The sequence below is a fragment of the Cyprinodon variegatus genome, unplaced genomic scaffold (assembly GCF_000732505.1).
Source record: "Cyprinodon variegatus isolate N-32 unplaced genomic scaffold, C_variegatus-1.0 Scaffold1132, whole genome shotgun sequence".
Lineage (NCBI taxonomy): Eukaryota > Metazoa > Chordata > Actinopteri > Cyprinodontiformes > Cyprinodontidae > Cyprinodon > Cyprinodon variegatus.
In genome coordinates this window covers 31,241-48,045 of record NW_015151585.1, presented here as the reverse complement: position 1 = coordinate 48,045, position 16,805 = coordinate 31,241, and the positions used below count along the sequence as shown (strand labels likewise).

The window sequence follows — 16,805 nt, the reverse complement described above, 5'->3', positions numbered from 1 at the left end:
TATATATATATATATATATATATACAATGGGGAAATTGTGGTGTTTCAGCAAAAGCAATATATACGTATATATTTTTATGACAATAAAGGGATTTTATATTCTATTCTAGTAACATATCTAGGGTGTGCCCTCTCCCAAAGACTGATGGAGGAAGGCACCAACCCACCATGACCCTGACAGATAAGAGGGTAAAGCAACCCGGAAGGATGTTATAATTGTGACAACCCAAAATAGCAAATTAATTCTAACCAAGATCAACAGTTACCCTGTTACCTAATTATTTTGTTTTAAAAATGTTGATACATTGACTAAAAGGTTAAACACATCTTTGTTTACTTATACTGTCTTATGACATTAGTCAAAATGTAACCAATATGATGTTATAAAAATCAAACACTAAATCAATGTATTCCTTGAATAAATAGGCTCAATAGAATACTTTTGCCATGTTCAAATACCTGAAGTACTTGTTAGCAAATGTATTTCTGTTCATTAAACTTCTACAACAGAAGTACTGACTTAACTGCTATTTCGTTTCTAGATGCTGACTGATGTGGCTTGTACAGTAGGCTAGTTCAATTTACTCAGTATTATTATTTTGCAGTTACACAAATCTTTCTTTAATACAATATCTGGCTATGCTACCCACCCTAAGATGGTTAAATAAATGACGATGAGATAAGACATGTTTTAACTAGAAATACACCAGACAGACACAACTACACAATTTATGAGATTTTTTTGTTGTTGTTGTAAAGGTTTATCATTTTAATATAATCTAAAATTGTCTCTGTCAGCTGTGCAATTTGGAGTAGAGTAAATATATACAGTATATATTGTCACTATCATTGTAAAAGTCACAGTCCAGATTTTTGCACAGTTACTGCCTTAGTCAATTAAATAACATGCTGCTGTCATTTTGCAGATTGGATGTTGCTGCTATTCATCACATATCCAGTACTGTAAAAATGTCCACAGCTGTTTATTGATTTACTCTCCAGATACAGAGCATATATATTGTAAAAACACTGTACAGTGCAATACTTATTTGTTTATCTTCTTACATCTGTTGTTTAATCTGTTATTTTATACACCTTTAAAGGTCCAATTTGTGTGACCAATTCTGCTATAACCTTTTGCTGCTGTTACTCAACAATTTCCCCATTGTGGGACAATAAAGGGATTTTCTATTCTATTGTATTCTATTCCATTCTATTTAAAAAAGATTTGAACATCATGCAGAAAATGGGCATTATCGAAACAGCTTAGAAATAATAAGTCTGTTTGAGTGAAGACAAGGTTTTTAGTGTGTAGAGTTATGTTTGAAGTGTTTTGATTTGCTTTAGAAATATGTAAAAAATAACTTATATGCATGCAGTGATATCTGTAATAATTTTTCATACTGACCACCACTTTTTTAATAAATCTTTATATAGTTAGCATTAACCTGCCTAATAGCTACAGATGGAAATGAGCATTTTTTGCTATTAACTGTTGAAGTGCTTCTTTCCTGTGTTAAAATGAATTAAATATTGCATACATTCTCTCTGTAAAATAAAAATGATGATGATGATGATAATGATCATCATCATAATCCCCATCATTGTCATCCTCATCATCGCCATCAGTTCTAATGTTTATTTTGATCTAATATCTTTAAAATACTAGAATTTACACATACTTTTACATCATTTTGACTGTCTGCATACAGTATTTTTTTTAAATGATTCCATTCAGATTGGTTATCAACTAGTGTTAGTAGTGTTTTTAACAGATTATTTTTTTTTACTCTTTCTCAAGTAATTTTGTTTTTGAAGCACTGTTTTTTTTAAATATTTTTCTTGAAAAGGAAAACACACTGAAGAAGTGCTACTCTTACTTCAATTGAATTTCAAATGTTGACATATAAACACTTCCTCATCTTTCCAACTACATCTTAAGGTGTTCTTCTGAGCCATTAATAAAAGACTATTATCCTGGATAAAAATGCTCACACTTTTCTTTAGGATTCTCTATAATTAATATCCTAAGTGTGTAGTGTTTGACCCAATGTAAGCCATCATGGTCACTGGGGGAAGTAAAGGAGGACTAATGAGCTCATGGTGACCCTTATTCATCTCCACTCCCGTTCTCCCTCTGTCCTACCCGCATATCTTATCAAAATCAGAGCAAAGGTTATGTTTAACAAGAGACCCCTGGCTCATCTTCATTCACAGCAGGCTTCCGCCACTGAGAGGTCTGCTTTAATGACACACACGTCTTTGCCCTTGATTCGACAGTTTTGCTCATTTATTGCTCCTAAATCCAAATTCAGCCTCTATGTGGTGTGACATAATCAGTGAGAGAATGACTGACCTATGTCATTAAGGTTGCAGAAGGTTCTCCATTCTGAGGGGTTTCGGCTCTTCAGGGTACTTGACTGCGAAAAGAACATAATATATAAAAACGCCTCATGTCTACAACATAGCATCAGGTCAAATAAAAATAATGGCCGTAATGCATTTGGAAGGTTCTTACTTTGAGTGTCAGGGTCCCATCCAGGTTGCTTGAAATTGTTGAGACCACATTGCACTGAGCTACAGTTGGGTAACTGGGGTTGGAGAAGCATTGGCCAGAGCTGCTGGTGTTGTTCTGGTTCGGACCAATCTCTGAGGCGCTGGTCCTCATCGCAACAGTACTGCCACACTCTAAATGTTTAGAGGATGATATGTTTAAAAAAATCTAGATCCCTAATACTTTCATGCTGAATTTTGCAGAAGAATTCATACTTTTAAAATCTTTAATATTTTATCACATTAAAACCACAACATTGATTCATTTTATTGGGATTATAATACGTGATAAAGAAACACAAAGTAATTCATATTTCTTAAATGGAAAAAAAACAATCTGCTTTATTTTTTTTATTTTTTGAAACTCTAAATTTAACAAGTATGGCCTAAATTTGTACTCAGCCCTCTTATATTAATATTTTGAAGAAAAGCTTTACTGAGTGTTTGAAGGTATGTCTCTACCAGCTTTCTACATCTAGCGCCTAAAATGTTAGACCATTGTTTCTTACATGAAAAGGTCGCGCTCACTCAGATCGGATACAGAGCAGCTGAATTTCAACCCTTGCAAAAAAAATTTTAATTGGATTTAGGTATGAACTTTCAGTGGGCCATTTTTTACGATGACCAGCTCTAACCTCTTGTGCAGGTCTGGCAGTGTTTTGGGGGACTCTTTTCTATTGCAAGGCAAAAATCAACCCCATCACAAATATGTTTTAGCTGTTTGCAGGTTTTATTTTTTTAAAGCATAAGTTTCACATGTAGGCAAATATTTTTTCACCTGACTAGATCACATTCTTCCACATTTATGCTGTGTCTCTTTTGTGGATTGTGAACATTTTAAACATATTTTTTCAACAATTTCTTTCTTTTTGCACTTAAGAAAATGTGGATTTTTGAAGTGCTTAACTAATAAGTGTCCTGTAATCAGAGTCTCCCACCTCAGCTGTTGACTGACCTCTGTCTTCGTCTGTTCATTCAGATTTACCATGACCCACTTGGCTATGATCAATTCTCTGATTAATGTTGACCTGAGCCAGCCAATAGTCACTTAATGTGGACAGCCATACCTCTGTGGGTTTACAGTTGCACTACACTCTTAATATTCAGACAATGGTTTGACCAAAGTTCGGAGAGAGGTCCAAAGATAATGATTTTTTTGAATTTTTCTTATAACCTAACCCTGCTTTAAACTTCTCCCTGGGTCCCCCTCTAATCTATCTACTGCCTTCCTCATTCTTCACAATGTTGTTTGTTCTTTTACTGAGATCAATTGAAAAACAGATGTATCAAGGTAACCTCTGAAGGAAATTGGTGTCAATAGATTTTTATTTATTTTTTTGGTAACAGAGTAAAAGGGGCAACATACAAGCATATGTCCCACTTTTTATATTTCTACTTGCAACATTTTTTTAAAGATTTGTATTATCTACTTTCCAATTCAAATTTATTTATTGTTTTTGCTGTTTTATCACATTCAATCCCAATAAAATGTAACAAAATGTATTATTGTTTCTTGAAAAAAAAGTATGAGAAGTAGCAAAGTTTATGTTTTGCGAGGTTCTATATTTATGTATGCATTTGCTTGGTATTGTAAATAATACAAGCAGTTATTCATATACGGAAAGTCTCTTACCAGAAAGAGAGTAGTCAGTGTTGTTAATGTGCATTGCCTGTGAGTAGGACACACTGGGTTGGATCTCCTGGCCCTTGTCCCTTTGTCTCTGTCTGTACCACACAAACACACTAAGCATGGCCATGAGGATGAGGAGGAGAAAGATGATGCCCATGACAGCCCCTGCAGACTGGCGTTCTGAACCACGCGCAGGGCTAATTTTGGTGTATGGGTTTAGCTCTTCCATCATCAGAGCTGCTACATATAAAAGAAAGACAGTGAGTGACCTAAACCATATGCACTAGTAAATGTTTATCATTAACACAGTGCAACATCTCCAACAGCTCATCCACCTTGATCACAGCGGATGCCTTTATATCCAGGGCTACAGTAGCATGTTCCAGTCACATAGTCACAGGTAGCATTGTTCAGGCACTCGCACAGCAGTTGGCAGCCATATCCAAATGTACCAGCAGGACACTCTGCATGGCAGAATAGTACATTACTGCATTTATCAAATTAAAGCACTTAGTGAACAGGAGCCAAACACATCCACAGGGTAATTTTGCACAGAGATAAAATGTGCTGGGCCCACTCAACTCTGCTCGCAGCCCGTCCCAATGAAGCCGGTTCGGCAAACACACTGGCCCGTGATGTGGTCGCAGTCTGCACCGTTTTGGCAGCGGCACACTTCGGCGCAGTCTTTTCCATAAAACCCTGAAGGACAGCCTGGGGATGAAGATGTATGTAATGTTTGGATGGGGTAGGAGGGAAAATGCAGAAGAGAGTGTAACACAATGTAAAGAGTCAAGGTCATATCACAGGGGAGCAGGGAAATCAATACAATTCAATGTCTCCTCAGCATACTCAATAAGGGAGTGAATAAATGGAAATGAAAGACTTCCTGTTTCAGCAGAAAACCCAGTTATGTTCTGAACGCAAGTTTTTGTTGTACAAAAGGAGCAACACCATTGGGAATGCTAAGATTGTGTGACAAGAAGAAAAACAGTCAAAACAATGCTCCTTATCATGCACAATAGCATGAGCCTGACTCTACAAACAACTCTGAACAAACCCTTAGGGTTCGGGATAATGGTATTTAAATTACAGGACTGAGGCTGATGAGCTGCACGATCAGTGAGTAAATGACTGGAATGTATTATGAGTAAAATGATGAAGTGACCATTATCTTGTTTTGATGTTGCTCTTTCTAAAAAAAAAATAAAAAAAATGAAAATGGAAAGTTCACATTAAACATTAGCCTCAAGACTGGTGAAACATGCCTCCATGTCATGTACTGCAATTAAGCCAGTAGATGGCACTGTGGATCTAGTTTGAAAGGGTGAGGCAAAAACTCACGCTGTGTGCAGTAGAGACCAGTCCAGCCAGGGCTGCACCTGCACTCCCCGTCATAGGCACTGCACTGGGCTCCATTGTGACAATTACACGAGTTGAGACAATCAGGGCCCCAATGCCCAGAGGGACAGGCTGCAGATGTCAGAGACACAGTCAAGCTCATGATCAGAGTTTGTGTCGACCTAAAACATTCATGCATGAAGCACCAAACACATGCAGGTTGGGACACTCTCTACACACTTGTGAAATACATTTCCCTGTATCATTTGAAAACCTCGCATTTACAGCCAGATGTTATAAAGGTATGGGCTCATTATGAGATTTTTTGGTTCATTCTGTTTCCATAGTTAAATGTACTTCTAATAAGCTTCCAGGGAAGGAAGCTTTATTTTCTGCTGACATTATGGAGGCCAGAATAATGCAATGCTGGCCCTTCATTGCACTTTACCAGTCAGCTGACTGAAAGGAGCCAATACACTGTTTTTATTCATAAGATTTGGAAAATTTGGGCAAAGTCCAAATACCTAAAAAAAAAATGGTTCGGTCTTGAAACTCTGCTCCTTTGTCCAAACATAAGGTAAAGTAAAAACTAAATCTTAGAACAAAACTTGCATTTGTTAGTTAAACTTCTGCATCTGCTTGATGCTGCCAGCATATCAGTTTTAGTCTAACATTGTTACTGTTGGCCCACACTGTCTCCATGTCAACTAACTGTAGATTTTCTTTAATACCTAATACATTTGTATGATGAGGTACTTTTGATTCAGTGTGGATTTAGCTAAAATACATAGATAAAAAAATGCCATGAATAGAAGATAATTTAGTCTTTACTTCAGTTTCATCTGCTTCTCTGTAATTGGTGGCAGGTGTAAAATCAAAAGGACTAAATGCTTTAACTTTATGAAAAAGTAGCTTTACAAAGTTTTAGTTTAGGCACGCAGAGGTATAAGTAACCAGTTATTTGCAGCTGCTTCTCCTGTGCTTTTTTTCAAAGTACATTTGAATGGTTTTAACCCTGATTATACAATATGAATATAAAATTATGAACAAAACAAGTTTTATAATGTTTTATCATGATTTTTCTTTTTATTTAATTACAAAATCTTGGCACCTTATCAAGAGTGTCTAGATTTCTGAGCGCCACAGCACATATGAACACACACAATACATATCTGTTTCCCATGGTGTGCTGGCTCAAAGTTGCCTTAATGATCTTTGGCCTGAGGTGTACTTAATCAAAGAGCATAATGTATTACAACAACCATTTAAGCCAGCTATGTGTTTTACATCATTTGGAGCCAAGGGCATTACTTGTGGCTGCGTAGGGTCATGAAGATGACTAATGTGTATGAATTTAAACGTATGAGGCGAAATAAGAGAGGGAGATAGACGATGGGAACGAGAGAAATGTGGAAAATTGAAAAATTTAAAATGTAAGGGAGTCACATTTAAGTTGTACCCTGAGAGCAGTCCTGTCCTGTCCAACCGGGGAAACACTGACAGGAACCGTCTATGGGGTTGCAGGTGCCATTGTTGGTGCAGAGGCAGATCTCTGCACAAGCCCTGCCGTACCTGCCGCTTGGACACACTGCAAAAAAAAAAAAAAAAAAAAAAAAAAAAAAAAAAAAAAAAAAAAAAAAAAAAAAAAAATATGCAAAATTCAAAACACATCCACGTACAAAGCCAGCCTAACCTAATGTGAACCCTGACGTATCGTATCAACATCATGATGACATTAAATCCCAGCGTTTTACTGAAAGCAGGTGTATGAAAAACAAAGACACTCTACGGCTGCTTGGTGAACATTTCCTCTAATGCAGGATATTGTTCTATTTGAGTGGACATGAAGTGAAATGATCTGTTTAGACAAAAGGAGGAGTTAATCATTGCCTCCTGTGGCAGAACTGTCCTATTTCTATCCACTAGAGAGGAATGAGTGATGCGCCTCAGAATTAAAATAGACCGTGTACACAGACCACTGTATAAATATTTTACGAAATTAATATTTTAATGCACTCTGTCACTATTCTATAAAAGATATAATTTTCAGGGAAATCTCTATTGTCTGTGTTTAAAGGTGGGATGAGAAGAGACAAATTGTACCAAGGTGTATCTGAGCATCAGGATCTTGGAGCTGCAGCACCAGAGATCAAAGTTCTAGTATAAAGAGAATAGCCCAGTGTTAGAAATATCTGATAAGGTGGCTCGCTGGGGAAGAGCGGGGTCGGACTCATTTTCATGTGGTGTGATTTTAATGATTGCATTTCAACTGGCTTTCCCTCTCTTCCCGAGAGCTCTTCCAAGCTCCTTCAAGCAGGTGGTCATTAAGCCATGAGGTTGACTCCCTCATGCTGCTTTTGGGGGATTTCAAACCTCAGCTCACTAGGAGAGCTTCATTAGGCTGGGGCTATGCGTGCTGGACAAAGGACAAGTGAGGGCACCAGTGGGGCTTAACATAAGGAGGAGCACAACCATGTTGCGGGCCACCTCCGTCCCTCGTCCCTCAACGCCTGCTCAATAGTAATTATAGCCATGACAAATTAGGGGTAGCTCTCATCTTTACTCGCTTCTCTTCCTTTAGCTGAGCTTTTAAACTTTTATTTATAAGATACCGCATAAAACCATGAAAGAGAATTCAAGACAATCCTCCATGGCTTTTAGTAATTTATAAAAAAAAATGGTAAATTATCAGAAGACTGTAGCGCAACAGTATAGATTTCTTTTCCCATGCTTGTTTTATCTCATATATTTATCAAAGAAAAGTCACTGAAGAGATAGAGTACACAAACATAAGCTAATTTTAAGCATGCAAAACTGTTTATTAAAAGATGAATGGAGGGTAGACAAAAAAGAGCAATGTATTGTATCAGATGCTTCATAGAGTAAATTGCATTTGTATTGACCATAAACTTTTTATATGCTTTTGTATTCATATGAATATATATTCTCAAGTTCTGTTACAGCTTTCCAATTGAAATTAGGCCTGGACTTTGACTAGGCCACTTTAGCAAGCAACTATGCTTTGATCTAAATAATTCTTGAGTATCTTGGGCTGCATATTTCAGGTTGTTCTTCATCTGAAGGGGAACTTCAGACCCAGCTCCAAATATCTGTCAGCTTCCAACTTTTTTTTTTCAGGATTGCCCTGTACAGGTTTTGTACATTTTTTCATTACAAAATGTCATATTTTTACAGATTAAAATTTTTAGATTTTTTCTAGCACTGGCTTTAATAGTAATTAAGTCCTATTATTTGTATCTTTCACTCAGAGTAAAGTGGCTGCAATTCTTTTTTTTTTTTTTTTGGATCTGTATTAACTTAGATTAGCTCATAATAGATATATCTACTTTTCCATTAGTCAGCATTTGTGCAGGTGATGGCAAACGGATGTCCTGTCAACATTTTTCTCAGCTGTTGATCTCTTCAACTAGGCCAGACCTTTTACAGAACAATCTGCCTTATGACCCTGCCCCCGTTTTGCAACGAATAGAGTAAGGGAAATGCTATTGTATGATTTGTATGATTCTTCATCAACTTTACAATAATATGCTACTTTGTGTTAGCCATCACACCATCTAATTTAAAGCTTGTGGTTTTAACATTGAGAAATGTGAAAAAGTTCAATTTGTAAGGAGTTTACATGTAACCCATAAAACACCAAAAACCCTGGTTAAAAGAAAAGACACAAGATCAGAATGGAAGTGGGACACAATGTAAGAGCAGAGGGCAGGTGGTAGAAGGGTGGAGCAGGAAAAAAGAGGGAAGGAAACAAAAGGAAGGAAGGAAGGAAGGAAGGAAGGAAGGAAGGAAGGAAGGAAGGAAGGAAGGAAGGAAGGAAGGAACACAAAAGAAGAGAAGAGAGGGACAGACGACACAGGAAGGAAAGAATAATGCTACAAAATAAAAGTGGAAAGAAAAAACTCAAAGGTTCGAAGGACACAAACAGGATAAGAGATGAGCAAAGAAGCGAGAGGATAACATGTGGAAAATCAGTGAATAACAAAGGACACATGAAATTAAATCAGAATATACGAAGACAGGATGAGCAAAAAAAAGAAAGACGGAAAGACAACAAAAAACAGAGAGAACATGAAGGTCAAAAAAGGAAGTGTTGAACAAAAAAAGATGGAAAGAAGGACATTTAGACCTTGAATCGATAGAAAAGTCTAATGTCCAAATATCTTTCCATTGTGTTATGTCTTCTTTGTTACACTTATTCAGAGCTGGAAAAATAGTGAAACCATTTCCATACCTTTCCAGACCAAATAGAGAATCTGTAATTAAAAAAAAGCCCTAACAGTGGTCTAACGATTGACTAAAACATCCATTTAGGTGAAAGATGGCAGCAAAAAAAAATTAAACATCACAATACAATCTTTTTGCAAAAAGAGATCTTCACCTAAACAATAAAGAGTAGTATGGTTAAACTCAATTTTATAAAAAGAATTGATGAGCACATGATTGCTCTTTGTGTTTTAATAAAAGATTTTACATGCAGCTCCAAAATCAGATAGATGTTCTGCTAAATGTATGCAGGCCTTCCTTGCTTGAAAATACAAATACATTTTATCAGAATCAGAATCAAGTTTATTGCCAAGTAGGTTTGCACTTACAAGGAATTTGACTTGGTGTTGTTGGTGCAGACAAAAAACAAAATAAGATAGAAACTGTATGACTAATTATTGAAATTGTCATACAGTTAAGCAGAAAGTTGTTTTTATTACTCCTGGTTTTTTAAATCAAAATGCTTCCAAATTTAGTAGTATCTCTGAATGTACACATGTGAAACAATTTTTAACAAAAAAAAAAAAAAAACTTTAACAGCAGGAAAAGGATTTAGGAAGCTACTTGCCTTGGTTGCACAGGGAGCCCGTAAAGCCAGAGAGGCACTCACAGTGACCGGTAATGTGATGGCATGGGCCGATGCTGTGCACACACTGCGGGCACGTTTGGCTGCAGCGGTGCCCATAGAACCCTGGAGAGCAGACTGCAGCCAGCGGAGCGTGGCAGGGGAGAAGAGGGGGAATCAGTCACCAATGTTGATGGAACAAGGGGTATATAATTATTGGACACAGCATGACAAGAGCGATCAAGGGAGTAGAGAAAAATCAACGCCGGAGGAATTAAAAGCAGAGGAGACAAGGAGAGCGTGTGAAGGGGAGGGTGAGAGCAGTAAAGGCTGTCATTATTGCAATCACCGACATTTTATCTGCTGCCTCAGACAGAAAAGTAGGAGTTAAGAGTAGTGTTAAAAATCTTTTTCTGTGTCAAGAGTTGAAGTCGGCTTTATGATCTAAAAATGTCAGGAAATAATAAACAACCCTGTGTTTGCAATGAATACAAATCCAATGGTGTAATAAAAGGCTATATTGCCAATATTACATATAAAGGTCCTAATAATTGAAAATGTAGTTAAAGGGTGTAGATGGTGAGACTGATTAAATATTACAGTGGATTGCAAAAGTATTTATAGTATGTAAGGTAGAAAAGAAAGGATCTTTAAAAATCTCGGTAGTATTTCAAACAACAGGCTTAGCTGCGGTTATCAATTGAAGGTCCTCGGGAATAAATCCGTAACCTGGCCAGCCAGACTGACTTACTTACACCATGTACACACAATATCAGTCTGGAAAAGAGTGAACAGTGTCCGATTTCAAAGCGGGACTAAAAGAAGCAGTGAAAACGTTTTAGATCCAATCAGATATCTATAAATAAAACACAGAAACATAAAAAAAAAAAAGAAACCCTTTACAGCAGCCAGTTCTTGAAATTTTAATGATAAAAAAAGCTTTTTTGCAATATTATAAAGTGCATTCTTAAAATATTACTCCATTGCAGCTGCAATATTAACTGTTATGGTTACAGAATAGCTCTGTTGCATTATTTTCTAAGCAAATAAAAACCAACTAGCTTTGCAGATAATGAGACTAAATTTTTCATCTATTGTTTGTAAGAAAAGATCAAACTTGGTCAGATCAGATAGAGAGTATTTCTGAAGAGCAAATTTCAAGTCTGTCCACAGATTTTTAGTTGGACTGAAGTTTGGACGCCGATTTAAGCACCTGAATATCCTTTTATCTAAAACATTTTCCCATGGTTGCTTTTGTCCCCCATTGAGGGTTGTGGTAGGGAACTGGATAAAACCTTCTCCACAGTATAATGCTGCCATTACCGTGTGTTTAGGGTGTTATTTTTCCTCCACACATAGTACTTTGCATTTAGAACATAAAGTACCTTCTTCTTAGTGTTTGTTGCATAAGTTAAGGCAAACTATAGATGGGGTTCTTTCAAAAAAAAAAATCTAACCAGGATATGTAGCACAGTGCTTAATTTATGCTTAACATCAACATTATACTATAATTACTATTGATTGTCTTTTGCTGCCCTTTAACTTAGGTTACTCTTTGTGTTGATAGGAGTTAGCTAACATTACAGCTGTTCAGCACCACTGTAATGTTTAAAGTGCAATGAGAGAAACTACCTGCTGTAAGATGCTTGTGTTTATAAAAGCCAAGGTCCTAATAATGACAAAATTAACTGGATGCCCATTAACATTAACATTACAAATCCTGCTGTGCGTGCTTGTTTATAGAGTCAGTCTCATAGTGGGCATCAGATTGTCTTTTTGAAAAAAAAAGTAAGGGTAGCCTATATCGATGTTAATATCTCTTAATAGATAAGAAACAAATTGTTTGATCATGCTCCTTAAGCAGCAGAAAGATGACTTTATTTAGTATATATATATATATATATATATATATATATATATATATATATATATATATATATATATATATATATATATATATACATAAATGTTTAGCAACACTTTGATATATTCACTGCATTCAGGTGTTTTCCAAAATGTTCAGTCAGATTTCAGATTGTTGATAGTATGATGAGGAAACATTCATGAGCAAGGAGCTCTTATGTGTTTAGGACTGTTTTGTTTGTTTGATTTTATTGGTCCAATTTCCATGTTTTCTGAGCCATAACAAGGCTTTTGTTTGTGCCGCACTATAAGCCTGGAATTTAACGCTACTCAAGAAAATCTGAATTTAAAAAGCTTTCTTGATGAGAAGCAAAACATTTTCAAACTTGGAAAACAAAGTCCAGTGGTTTGTTTGTTTTTTTAGGTTTTTTTTTCTTTTTTTTTTTTTAACTTTGTTGGACTATGACCAATATGACAGGGAATCTTCACCAGCACGCCATTTACCATTTGTTATTTTAATGAAAAAATTATTTATTCACAGGAAAAAAGTATTTAATTAAAAGTATTGGGAAGTATTTTTCTACCCTTCATTTTGATATACTTCATAGAGGATGCTATCCTTCCTGCATTGTAATGACCAGCTAGCTCGTGGCCTCTGCTTTAAATGAAGAGCGCTGTCCATGGTGCTGTGACTCTGAACTGGCTACACCATGTGAACATCATGCCCTCACTGCTGCAGCTGGTAGATGCGATTTTTTGACTAATACAGAGAGCTCTAATTTAATAAGATAATGTGATTCACATAGGTGCAATTTTAAAGATGCTGCTTAAGTCCACATTCAAAAAGGAACAGGGAAATGTTTAACCTGTAGTGGTCGAGGATGAAGGGAGCTGGGATTTGCTGCCATGAGCATGTCTATCTACTGAATATAACTGCTGTGAAACAATAAGAAAACTATTTTGTATTTATCTGATTGATAACAGTTTTGTCAAGGTCGGCACTCACTCTCTGTTATTGTTAATTTTTGCCTCCCTATACAACTTCTCTCTCGTCATCGGACAGATATCAAACTAAACATATTAGGGTTTATTTTTTGCAGTATAAATTGTTTGTCAGATTTAGATTAAGAATCAGATACATGAAATAAAGAAAGTGAGAACACACAAAGGTAGATTATCGGAGTTAAGTCCATGAATCCACCTTTAGAGACCTCTAATGTTTTCTGTGGAAGTCTGACCGATCTCTGGGACCGTTTATTTCTTTCTCTCACTGCACCTGAAAATTCTCAGGATCTTGTTGTGGAGTTTGTGTCTAACTTTATTATATGTTATGATCTCCATAACATGCATTATTGTGACAGGGTTTTGGTATTTTAACTGTAATTACTGTAACATTTTTGTTCTGATTATTTGAGCATGATTAAATATTCCGCCTTTAATTTGTCTATAAATAAGCTTTTTTCTCTAAAAAGCATTTTGTTTCTTTGTTTTTATTTGAAGGTGTGGGGGATTGGTGGAGCGCCAACTCGGTTAGGACACAGAAGAAGGTGTGCTGCTAAAAAAGGTTTTGACCCGCTGAGCTACGGAATAGTTTAAATGCAGATCTGAAGCAGTGTGCAAACGTAAAATGGTTGCAAATAAGATACAAATGAATGGTTTTTGACATATATAGGGATGAGAGCAGGGCTTAAATATTAATAAGGAAATATGAGATTGATGGCTAATTAGGTATTTCTTTTGCTGTATTATTCCACTTATTTTGCAATGTTACTTATTGGTGGTTTTATTTGTTTTCTATTTGCTTATTTGTTATTTATTTAATTAGATAGTCAAATAATTAATAATAAGAACTTACTGACGATAATAGTTAAAAAGGAGGGGGGCAGATTTTACATGTTAACTGCGTTCCTTTTCGGATAATGGAAGCATGCACAAAACCCAGACAGGTTGTCTTGAGGATTTGTTTGTCTATGCTTAGTTGATAATTTGCATCTGCTTTGCTGTTCTACTGAGGTTTGTTGTCTTTTGAACTGCCTGAAATAAATCACAATCAAAAACTTCTGCACAACTTTATCCCTGACTTAACTGCTGAAGGCAACATTTTGCATCAGATCTTATTCTGAGTTAAGAAAGCTAAAAGAGATTCTCAGATTTCTATTTGTAAAGAAAATAAATGCCTATATATAATTTTCCTTGCATTTGTAAATATATAAAAGTTTTGCATAGAGAATTTTTAACATGCTCAATAGGTAGGAATACTTTTTGTTCCTTTTATAGTGATCTGGAGAAATTATTCCTCCAGCATAGATATTCTGCAAAGACAATCAGTTGTTTGCTAAATAGAGACCTTTTATAAAAACTGATAAAGAAGTTAGAGTAATGTAATGTAATGATGAGCCAGTAGGTGTTAATTGTTTAAGTATGTCAGGCATTAGGGGAAATCCATATTACCAAGCTCAGGAGAGGCATGTGATGTCTCAAACTAAATTAACAACCTTCCACATGCACACACACACACAGATTGCGAGTTGTAATCTTTTTACCTGATGAGTAAATTACTTGTGTAAATATTGAATTTGTCTGAGTGATTATTTCGCTCGAGGGGCAAACACATGCTCGCACAGAACAACATATGCAGCTCGTTTAAGCTTCTCTCTTATTTTCTCCTCAAATTGATGTTTACAGGTTTGTGGTTGTGAATTTCTCTCCCAATCAGTGAGCTCCTCACATGAGAGCACCTTAAGAGAGACAGAACCCCTTTTTTTTCCCTCCAGAGACCAGAGCTGGCGCTCCCAGTGAGCATGCCCACTGATGAGCCTCAGGCAAGGACCGAGTCTCCCACTGTGAGCTGGTTGTTAAGGACAGTGTAGGAGTATGAGGGGCGTGCTCCTGTTTACATGTGTGTGCGTGTGTCTGAGGAATGCCAAAGGGGAAAAGACACTGTGATTAAGTGATAGCTGTGATGAAGGATTTACACTCAAGCCGCTCTGACCGACAGCTGAGTGCCTCTCCTCAGCTGGCTCAACCTTTAACAATTCTTCAAAGATCAAAACAAGGTCAGCACTGTGATGGAGTTTGTTACCACCGCAGCTCTCAGCGTCAGCCGGTTATCGCTCAAAGTCTTGGATCAACAGACATTGCTTTTTTTTTTTTTTTTAAAGAAAAGAGAAGGCTCACTTCTTTTGCAGGAGGTCCCTCTGTATCCAGGTGCACACACACATGAACCGTCCTCAGGAGAGCAGGACCCTCCGTTCTGACAGGAACAGCTGACTGAACAGTTGGGTCCCCAGAAGCCTTGTGGGCACACATTATCACAGTGGATTCCTGCGGGCACATTAACAAAACGAATATTCAGCTAATGCAAAGTAAGACGAAAAAAAAAAAAAATGGTTTGCCGCAACATTCTAAATAGCCATCTGTAAAAACACATCGTTAACAGGGACAGTATTCACAATGCCCAATATTAACAGATATATGCAGGGTTATTTAATCACCATGGATCCTCAAATGATTTAACTACTGAATAAAGCATCCAGTTTGATGTGTATGTATCTTTCTTCAAACCAAGCCCATCTCTTACACTCCATTTCTCCTTTCCAAATGTATTTTATATTTGATCTGACTAGGGCTCCTTGCCAGTGCACTGTGTTGATTAACAGGGTTGGCCCTCCAGAGAGCCCCAGCTTGTCTCTCATTCTCTTTCAGCAAAGCTGGGGTTGTGTACAGAGCTGAAGGGAGGTACTCAGGCTACAAGAGCACAGACTGGAAGTGTCACAGTGTGTTTGGTGCGGCTCCAACCCCCCAAAAAAGCAAAAAAAAAAAAAACACACGGCATCCACACAGGGTACTCGGTGTGCACATGAATGCATTAGCACATCCATCAGAGCAGCAGCGCCTTTTCTCTCAGCCTCTTAGAAAAGTGAGATGAAAGGAGAAAAAGTTGCACGCACTGTGCTACATACAGACATGTAGCTTCTTAAAGAGTAATATACTTTATGTAAGCGCAGCTGCACGCGCTCACACAGACATACCCAAACTCTCAAACAGTCATGTTCGAGTCTCATTTGAAATTTCCTTTGAATAAGAATATCAGAGGAAGGTGTAGCCATTAAAGCGGCCTCGGTGCACAACCTTTGAATTAAACCTGGACTAAACTCTTGGGAGCCATGTTATACAGTAACCACGGCACTTTAGGGCAGGCATGGAGGAGTAAAAGGAGAGGAAATGTTAGCGCTGATGGGATGAGGTGGGTGATTTAGACATGAGCAGAGCTGTGGACATCAAAAGGAAAGCAAGGCATGTGTTATTCTGGGCCAGCCAGAATAAAAAACTGTGACTGCTCTCACTGTGGGAAAATGAATGCAGACAGAGCGCTGCTTTTCTCAGAGTAATGGTGACAAACAGAGGGGCTTTGCATGCCTGAAAGAGAGTGAGGGAAACTTGAACTGAGGTATTTTGCAGCAAATTGTCAGAGGTGCCACTGTTCAATTTTTATTTTTCTTAGGTCTTCCTCTTCTGCACATACAAACATCGTCTTATTACCTGCTGTGGTAAACAGGACCCTATAAAATT

General features: G+C 37.0%; 1 protein-coding gene across 1 annotated transcript in view; it reads right to left on the bottom strand.

The window, feature by feature from the left end:
* The window catches only part of megf11 (multiple EGF-like-domains 11), a gene marked incomplete at its 5' end in the record, with an annotated part of 51,993 nt that overhangs the window by 9,099 nt on the left and 26,089 nt on the right, over positions 1-16,805 (bottom strand). Inside the window, 9 exons of the mRNA XM_015400678.1 lie at positions 2,357-2,420; positions 2,519-2,688; positions 4,187-4,423; positions 4,519-4,647; positions 4,766-4,894; positions 5,525-5,653; positions 6,981-7,109; positions 10,374-10,508; positions 15,411-15,557. Coding sequence (XP_015256164.1) covers positions 2,357-2,420; positions 2,519-2,688; positions 4,187-4,423; positions 4,519-4,647; positions 4,766-4,894; positions 5,525-5,653; positions 6,981-7,109; positions 10,374-10,508; positions 15,411-15,557 — 1,269 coding nt within the window. The remainder of the gene's footprint in view (positions 1-2,356; positions 2,421-2,518; positions 2,689-4,186; positions 4,424-4,518; positions 4,648-4,765; positions 4,895-5,524; positions 5,654-6,980; positions 7,110-10,373; positions 10,509-15,410; positions 15,558-16,805) is intronic.